We start from the raw sequence: 10,150 nt of genomic DNA on the forward strand, positions 1-10,150 counted from the left end.
CTGTATGCGTATTTGTGACGATGGCAGCAGGGTGTCACTGCGTACAAACCCTGCTTTTCTCCCTTAGGTGATCACAGCCTTCCACATGAATCAATCTGTGGAATTGGAGTCTTTCCATCCACCTCCGTCCTGCCGGTGCAGGCGTTGAGGTGCATCGTGGACAGGACAAGAGCCCTGCATCATTCTGACCAGCTCTTTGTCTGTCACGGGATATGGACCCTAGGACAGCCCCTCTCGAACACTGGATTGTGGACACAGTCTGGACTGCGTATGATAGTGCTGGCTTGCCCCCAACTGGGACGGTCCTGTGCAATGTAATGTTCAGCTGTGATACGTTCTGATAAATCAATGTTTTTCTTGCGCAATGGCAACTCCTTCCCCCTCCCCCGATATAACGATTCATAGCTATCGTTCGTTTTTAGTACTTTTCATGTATTGTATTTTTGTGTGATGGCCCCGTTGCCATTGGCTAGAAAAACGGGAGGTAATTCTATCCATAAATTCACTGTTTGGCGACAGCAGTTTTAAAAAACAAAATAAAGGAAGTACTGTTTTTAATACTGATGTGTTGTAGAAAATGTGTAAACCAGGCAGCTGAGTTTGCTGTATTTATATGGATTTATTTATTTATTGTCACTTTAACTGCACGCTGATGCTCCGTCCAAGTATTGCCCTACCTGGCATACGTTTATACCATTATACAGTACTGTCTACTGACTAATAATGGGTCATGTGTATTTAGTGCACAGGCCAACTCACTACAGCACTGGGACATACGTGGCACTGTGCCAGCCGGCCCTGGAACTGTAGCTGGCAGTGCGCCAGCCCGCTGAACACACTGTGCGTTTAAATAAAAGAGTGTGTTGCTGGCATCCTCTTGCAATCCCCTAACTCGCTACAGTATATTTCAGAACCGACTTCAGTCGTAGTGCCTCCTTTCACCTCAGTTTTATTCTGTTTCATTCAGTTTGACACTGATTCTGTGATTTCTTAGCAGTATTAGCACCAGTCTTACCAGTCCCAGCAGTAGCAGCACCGGTCTTACCAGTCCCAGCACCAGTCTTACCAGTCCCAGTAGTAGCAGCACCAGTCATGAAATTTCAAACATCATCCAAGGTGGGTCACTGACTAAAAAAAGTTAGCGACGTATATTGCTTTTTTTTTTACTGGCGGATAGTCGTATTGACCCTGCTGAAGCAGACGGAAAGCTAACTGGTAGAAGTTTCTATTATCCACCACTTTCGTCTTTAGAAAATAGGCACAGATTCTTAGATCATTACGTATTCCACCAACCTAGCAGAGTCCCACAGTCCCACAGCTACAAACCCCCTGTTACAGACACCCACTGGCACGGCATGTAGGATTGTGTTGTAAAATAAAAAGGACAGGGTCAAGGGATTTGTTTTCTGGAATAATAGTGTGACAATCATAGCGTGCTGCCTCTATTTTTGTTGTAAATGTATCCATTGTCTACGGTGGCCCTGAAGTGCAAAACGAAAAAAAAAAAAACTGGTGTGAATTTTTTTTTAAAAAGGTAGCAAAAATAAAAAAATGTGAGCATTTTAAAAAAAGGCTGACAAAAAACACATTGTCAGCATTTTAAAAAAGGGTGGCAAAAAAAAAAGTTGTGAACATTTTAAAAAAGGGATAGCAAAAAAATGTGAGCATTTTAAAAAAGAGTGGCCAAAAAAATGTTTGTGAACATTTTAAAAAAGTGTGGAAAAAAAATGCGCATTTTTTTTAAAGGGGGCGTAATTTATAAAGGGGTGTAATTTTTTTTAAACGTGTGTGAAATCTTTTAGATGCGCTACAAATAAAAAATGTGTGCCAGAAATGACGTAAGAGCACTTCCGGGTCTAAAACAGGACGTTTTCACAAGATTAACTGACTTGTTCCGCTTTCTTTTTCGACCACAGTTTTAGCGCCATATACGTGACGGGCATTTTCTACTCCCATTGACTGAACATATGCCAAAAATAGAAGCTGTTAGGGTATGTACGAAACTAAAATGGATTTTATCAGTTTATTGTGTAGGTAACAATGACTCTTTTGGTCGGTGGCAGAGCTGTTCTGGCCTTTGTTTTACCTCAATCGACTAGTTGAAGCTGTGTTCATGTGTTGTTTTGACGGCGAATATGATTGTGGGAATTTCTCCACGTGTGTGTGCATAAGGGCAGTTATGATCAACGCTCAACAGTACCGTTGAATTTAGGTATGCAGAAAATGTGTGATTGAATGGGGGGAGGTGAAGGTTATTACACACAGTAAATAATACAAAACACACTTTTCTCCACCAATATTCAGGAACGTGGGCCCCGCTCCAATGTGTGAGCTTGTATAAGTTACATACATTTTGATGTGATGTCATTATTGTGTACTAAGGCTGCTACGATTAAATCGAAAATCAATATAAATACTGGATAATCGATTCAATAATTACATTTTTGTAACACGCATAGTTAATAACATTATTTAAGTTTATGAACGACACTGCACCGAACGCCCTGCTATTCATGTTAACCACCATCCTACCAGCGAATCAGTTTTGAAAATACTTTGTAAGTACGCTCCTCTGTGTATTCGATGGAAACAGAAAGCGCGCCGTCTTTGATCCAGAGCAGGACATGTTATATTTATATCTATCTATCTATCTAACATAATAAGCTGTCGCCAACATCTGTGATTTTACAGTTTAAATAAAAAAAACACACACACTGAACCAAGATGCTTTTTAGTACTTGTTTTTTTATATACATTAATTAAAAAAAAAAAACATTTTTATTAGCAGTTTACACACATTAATAATACATTTTTTGCAGGAGAAAAGTCTGTTTTGTATCTTTTACTATGTATAAAAACAGCGCCTCCTCCACAATTCCACAATGCACTACTTTACTTACGTTCTGTAAAATTGTAGACGTTCAGTGTTGGCCAATATTTATTTTTGTGACGGGGTACATATGTTGGTTTTAATCAGAACTGTGCAAAACTCAATTGGAGTTTTAAAGTTTTTCATTTGGACTTATTTGAAGGACTGCTACAGTAGCCTATTTATGTCCTGCAGCTGTGTGTGTAGTCTTGATTAATAACAAAAAATGACTATGATAGATTTCTTCCATTTATTATAGAATATAGTTGATGAGAGTCTGTATTAAGTCAGTGGACTTGTTGGTGTAATTTTGTATTTCTGATCTGGAAGTACCCTTTGTAGCTACAAGTGAAATGAGTGTCTTTTCTTGTTTGTGTTTGCATAGTTTCATACAAACCAGCATTTTTAACTTAATGGGTTAATGGGGTTGTTTCACAGACCTCGATTAGCACTATTCTCACACTAGTCTAAATTAACATTATGTACTATGCTACTCTTGGTTTGTGAAACCTGCCTAATGACATTTATTGCAATGAGTAACTTTTGTTGTTTTTTCCCCCTTCAAAGACAATATAAGTTTAAAGATGTTTTGCCCATTCTGTGGGCAAAAACAGGGTGAGAGACCAGCATTTTGCATTAGATGTGGTAAAAAACTAGATTTTTTACCAAACACTGACGAAGGATCGTTAATTCCAAGGGAATGTACGTGAGTTTATCATTAAATCATAAACATATTAAGTATTAAAACAGAAAGGCAATCATACGTAATCTATTTTTGTAATTCTTATGGCAGGCACGCCAAAGCCAAAATGTGAAACGCTGAAGGAATTTTTAAAATTTCGTGACTTTAAAGTTGAGGAAAGAAACCAGTTTTCTAAAAGAAAACTTCCACAAAAGCAAACTTCTGTGACGGTACCACATTTTGATTTTACTTATTCCTTACATATTACTATGGTTGTTGTTTACATATATATTTTGTCATAAGTGTTATTTATTTATAGTAACCAGTCATGCACAAATAGTTTGTGACAAAAAACACATTAGAATACTAGTGGTTAAAACAATATTAAACTGGTATTTCTAAGTTTAAAAAAAAATAAAAAGTGAGGTTGTGAGCTACTTAGTTCAACCACTTTTTGTTAATTCCGGTAATCTTTTTTCTGTTTTCATTTTTTAGATCACTATTAAAATAATGTCTCCTGATCTTCAGAGAGGACAGTTAAAAATTGTACGGGGATCTGGTTTGCCATTAGTACTGACCAACGTTGAGGCGACATGTGATGAAATACTGAACGCTGTAGTTGCTAAGCACAGGGCGTTTGATCAGAATTTTCGTGATGGGGATTACTACTTACTTTACCCAGACATGACAAAAGTTCATTTTATACCAGGAACCCAGGAGCTTTTTAATCTTAAATCCTACAAAGAGGCATGTGGGAAACCATACAGAAGAATTCTATGATGTCTATGTCTGCAGACAGAATTCCAAAAAAATGGTAAGTGGATAATGTATTGAATTTAGAATTATAATAAAGAGTGACTGTGACTCAGATTACTATTTTCATATTTCTGCAGAAAATCCTACTGTTGAAATATCTGATAGCGATTCTGAGGTTATATTGAAGCACACAGAGAATGATGATCTGGATGAAACGCTGGTAATGTAGTCAGTAGTAATACTACACAAAAATCATTTAATAGTGTAGTTGTTTCACATATTAACTTCAGTGATTTTTATTTTAACACAAAGGTTTGTAGTCTAGTCTTTAGGGTAGCAATATGTCATTTTAAAGAAAACGCTAGTTACTATTTTTTTGTTTTGTTTTGAAAGCCATGGAAGCAAGGTGCTTCAAATCAAGCCGAGGCTGACCGAAGTGCACAACAGTCGTCATCACATACCGTGGATATGAGACCCCAGGAAGCAGTAGTAATATCTGCTATAGGTATGCTTTACGTTCACTTTTTACACAGTGTAAATTGTAGCAGAAACTAACATCTGTTTTTCCAAATCCTAATTGATAAGACTTCATATTCCTAAAATCAGTATAGCTAATATAGTTAAAGGATTGTGCAACTTTGAATTTGTTTTTATTGTTATTATTACAGTTAAAAAAATGTAGGTTGTTTCATTCCCCACCTTGCCTTTTCTTGAATTTATTATGTGTGTTTATTTCAAGATTTTCATTTGGATTAATCATAATACAGCCCAAATGTTGGTTTTTAATACAGAATAAACAGAATTGTACTTTTTTATATTTTTTTAGTTGTTAGTTATACTTGACATTGAAGTTCTGACTAATTAGTCCTTAACAAAGGCGGGAAAACATTTGGAATTATAAAACTTGCATAGTTAAACAATTAACCTCTTGGTTAGCTTTATTACCAAGATACCACTGCAGAATTTGTTTTCAGATTTGTATTATTTGTCTCCTTTCAGGAACTACACTGAGGTATTTGCACCAATCCCTCTCAGTGATGACAGCAGTGTTGAAGACACAGAAGAAACTGTGATAGGTGATAGGTAGGTTTTTTTCTTTGGTTAACCTATTACTTTCATGATTTACAACAGTAATATATATAAAAAATATTGTTAACACTACCTGCCAACCATTTCTTTAATATTATTTTTTTTAATTGGATATACAAAATATTAGGCTATGCAATATTTGGAAATTACTTATTTTGTTTTTCTATTCTTAGAGCTCAAGAAAGCCATATTACAATAAGTAACATCATAGAAGATTTATTTCTTCAAGTCAATAATGCAGCCTGCAGTCGCTTTATAATTAATAGAGCTGATGTCTGGGATGGAGCAATGCGGGGTTTCCGTAGAAGTAACTATGAACCCCAGAATTCCATTATGGTGAAATTTACGGATGACGTTGGAGTCACTGAAGAAGGAATTGATACAGGAGGACCAAAACGGGAGTTCCTTGGTCTTCTAATGGATCACTTGCATAAACGTCCCGTATTTGAAGGACCAGAAACACAAAGGTTTCTTAAATATGATGCAACTGGTAATGTTTTTTTCCTTCTTTAAAAAAAATATAATTTTTTTTTGGTTTAACATCTACAAAATTACTGTAAAAAGGTTTCATTTTAAAAGGTTTATATTTTTTAGCTTTACACTTGTCTTCAAGATTGAAGTACAATGGTAAAACTACAAATTAAAAATAAAAATGATAAAAATAAATAACAGTAGTGACTGTATAGACAATGTGCAATATTTTTATATCATTACACTACATATATTTTGTCAATTTACCAACATAGTTTGGTTGACAAAAATGCTACAGTTTGGTGTAATGCTTGCAACTATTATTTATGTTAAGGTGAGAAGAATGACGAATACTTCATGGCTGGATGAATAATTGCTGTATCACTGGTACATGGAGGGCCCTCACCAAGTTTTTTGTCTGCAAATCTCATGAGACACATCTTGGGCATTGATGATATCCACGCTACCCTAGAAGACATAGATGACCATGAGATCAAGGGCATCCTTTTTAATGTAAGTTAAAACTTGTACAATAAATTATTTAAAACTCATGTAAACCGATTGAAAACAAACCAAGTCAAAGCATTTATGACATGTTTTCTATTTGTCCTGACATTTGACTGTATATAATAGTAATAGTACATGCCATTTTACATTTTATTTTACATGTTATTTCAGGTACGCAATTCCAAATCTCTTGATGAACTCCTTACAATACTTGAAAAACAAACACTTGTTTTTCATCTGGCTGGCTGCAAGACAGTCATTAAAGAATTGGACGACAAGGAGAAACTAGTTGAAGACTTTCTTAAGTGGTATATAATAAAAAGAAATGCATTTGGCATCGAGCTGTAAGTATTCTAAGATTTTATTGTCCGGTTTCAAAATAATGCAATCATTTATCATGAGCAAAAATAAAAATAGTAATTGACTTACATTTATTTTGAGATTAACAGAATACGCATATGGGCCTGGGCCAAATTAAAACTTTGAACCACCCGCTAATCGCAAATTACAAAGCCAGCATTAATGTTGGTTTCCCTCTGGTGTAGAAGGAATAACCTCACAAACAAAGTATCAGGTTTGTAATTTGCGATTAGTGGGTGGGTTAAAGTTTTGATTTGGTCCAGGCCATAGTTGACCAGAAAAATAAATGATTTCCTTTAGCATGAATAGTATGTGATTACCCGGTGTTATTCACACTTTTTCAATTGACAACAGTACGTCAGAGACATTATGGTGACCATTTGAAGGGGCTACAAATTAATCAACTAGTTAGACCAGTGGTTCCCAAACCTGTCCTGGAGCCCCCCCTGCCCTCCTGGTTTTTGTTCCAACTGAGCTGCTCTCAATTACTTAATTTAATAAACTAAACAATTGAAAAGGTCTAATTAAGCAACGTGTTAGTTCAATTGAGTGTTTAATTAAGTAATTGAGAACTTGGTTTGGAAGAAAAACCAGCAGGACAGGTTTGGGAACTACTGAGTTTGAGACTCTAATGTAGTGTGAAAAAGGGGTACACTAGATCTACAGACTATTATCTATAATACTTTTACCAAAGTATGAAATTGACTGTGACATCTGTTTTTTTTGGTTTCATAGATTTATGGAAGGGTTAAAAACCCTTAATGTTCTAGAGGCAATGAAACAGCACCCTGAGGTTTTTCTGAACCAGTTTTGCTTTACTCAAAAGAGAGTTACCGCACAGGCACTTGAAGATATATTAGCATTGCAGTTCAGTGACAAGGGTAGCAACAAACGTGCCGTAGAAAGCAGAATTATTGGTTACTGGATTGATTACACCATAGATGCTGAAGGTCAGAATTTATAGGAAGAAAAAGGGTGTTAAAAGTTTATCTGTTTTGCAAATAAACCTCTTGATGTCCAAATGAGAGCATTAAATGTCTGTCTGATCATCTATTATCACCTTTTATTTTAAAATTAGTTTGCACATAAAACCTGCTTTTGTGGTCCAGTACATTACCCATTCTCTCAAAAACTAGACAGTGGCAAAGTTACTGAATGTTTCTGATACAGAATGACCAACTAACTTTAACAGTTATTTTCTAACAATGTATAGATTTAACATTTGGAGAGAAATACAGGTATTACTGAACTTTGTATGTTACTGAAATCCATAAATGTTTTTTTTTTTTTTTTTTTTTTCAGAATGTCAAAAGTGCTGAAAAAGCATACATAGGTCTGAACCAAATCAAAACTTTCTCGCCTCTTAATCACAAATTGCAAACCCAGTATTGATAGCAGATGCCCTAATGGGTACAAACAAGAACCCTCTGACAAGCAAAAAGCCATCATCAGTATGGGGTTTGTAATTTGTGATTAATGGGTGGGCCAAAGGTTTGATTTGGTCTGAAATGTCAACTTGAAGACAGTACATCACCCTTTAAAATGATATCCCCTGCTATTAAAATTATAGACCTCTTTACCGATGAGTAAATTGATTATGCAGGTTTATTGTGTTGTAAGTTTTCATTTTTTTTTCTACAGGAAATTTGTCGCCGGAAGGACCATCACTGCGTGATATTCTCCAGTTTGCTACCGGCCTGTCCTCCATTCCACCTTCTGGTTTCCATCCGCATCCATCAGTACAGTTTCTTCATAATGGGTCACCATATCCCATTACTAACACTTGTGGCAATATTATTCACCTACCAATTACTACAGATTACTATACTTTTCAGAAGAACATGGACTTTGGAATATTAAATTACCCAGGGTTTGGCAGAGTCTAGAATTATTATAAAAGGGTCATTCCACGCCAACTCAACCAGAAGAAGGACATTTTGTTGCCCATCCGTCTCAGATTTTCGTTGAAAAAATCACCTGTGTGTTTTCTGACAAGCTGAGTTCAGAAATGATCTTTTTTTTAATTTCCCCTTCGACCTGTGACCTTATAAAAGGTCAACCTAAAGTGAGAAAGGGCTTTTGAGAAAAAAATCCTAGGAGCACCCTACTCATTCTGTCAAATTGCCAGACGAGGGGTAACTGACAAATTTTATTCGAACTTCAGCCTAACCCTTTACCCTGTAGAGGATGTGAGTCCTAAAATGTAAGTATGCTGCAAGACCCTTAGGTCCAGTCCTCCAAATTCTGTGAAAATCTTTTGGTTTGAAGTCCCACCACTGGTCATTAAACCCCCTTGAAATTTGAATGTTTGCTATGTGTACCAAGTTTAGGCCGTAATAACTTGCGTGGGGAACTCCAAAAAATCACTCAAAGATATGTTTGGATAGATATTAATGAGATCTACAAGCATCAAGCAAAATATTTTGGTATCCGGGGAGCTGAGGGATTATGAACTTGCATACTGGACTACAATGACACATTTGAAACTACCAAAACCTTACTTAGGTGGATTTAAAAAACTAAATTAACTATTTTTCTTTTATAACAAATTTAAAAAAAATCTTCCCTGTTTACAGCACCTTTAAAATACGCCTGTCTGTCATCGAAGACCTCTTAAACCAAAGACTTCCAGTTGTGCCTGAAATTGACTGATTGGCTAGCAAGAGAATGTAGCAAATGGCTTTTTCACAAATGGTTGGTCAGTCAATCAATTCCCCCTAGGTAGGCACCACGACTTATAAAAAAAAAAAAAAAACTTTACTATCACTTTTTGTTTTTTTAAATCCAACTAAGTAAGGTTTTGGTAGTTTCAAATGTGTCATCGTAACAGTGAAGTCCAGTATGCAAGTTCATAACTCCTCAGCTCCAAGCTAGTGCCAGTGGAAGCACACATTGTTACTTTTTCCTCTAGGTCAATCCTCAGAGAATGCAAAGTTGAAGAAATAGCCAGTTTGGATAGAACTATGAGGTACTTTAGCCTCATCAATGTGGCCATAAGCAATGCTCAAATGCATGACAAATGCAACTTCAAAAATCCAAAATCCCTGGATGCCAAAATATTTTGCTTGATGCTTGTAGATCTCATTAATATCTATCCAAACATACCTTTGAGTGATTTTTTGGAGTTCCCCACGCAAGTTATTACGGCCTAAACTTGGTACACATAGCAAACATTCAAATTTCAAGGGGGTTTAATGACCAGTGGTGGGACTTGAAACCAAAAGATTTTCACAGAATTTGGAAGACTGGACCTAAGGGTCTTGCAGCATACTTACATTTTAGGACTCACATCCTCTACAGGGTAAAGGGTTAGGCTGAAGTTCGAATAAAACTTGTCAGTTACCCCTCGTCTGGCATTTTGACAGAAGTGAGTAGGGTGCTCCTAAGATTTTTTTTCTCAAAAGCCCTATTCAATA

General features: G+C 36.1%; 1 protein-coding gene across 1 annotated transcript; it reads left to right on the forward strand.

Moving 5' to 3' along the window:
- Positions 1–4,706: 4,706 nt before the first annotated feature.
- LOC117419407 (G2/M phase-specific E3 ubiquitin-protein ligase-like) lies at positions 4,707–8,874 on the forward strand. The gene is made up of 7 exons (XM_059005732.1): positions 4,707–4,812; positions 5,307–5,390; positions 5,570–5,886; positions 6,202–6,380; positions 6,546–6,718; positions 7,470–7,684; positions 8,376–8,874. The coding sequence occupies exons 4-7, from the start codon at positions 6,297–6,299 to the stop codon at positions 8,618–8,620; spliced, it is 717 nt and encodes a 238-aa protein (XP_058861715.1). The 5' UTR covers positions 4,707–4,812; positions 5,307–5,390; positions 5,570–5,886; positions 6,202–6,296; the 3' UTR covers positions 8,621–8,874.
- The last annotated feature ends 1,276 nt before the right edge of the window (positions 8,875–10,150 follow it).

Source organism: Acipenser ruthenus, chromosome 31 (genome assembly GCF_902713425.1).
Source record: "Acipenser ruthenus chromosome 31, fAciRut3.2 maternal haplotype, whole genome shotgun sequence".
Classification (NCBI taxonomy): Eukaryota; Metazoa; Chordata; class Actinopteri; order Acipenseriformes; family Acipenseridae; genus Acipenser; species Acipenser ruthenus.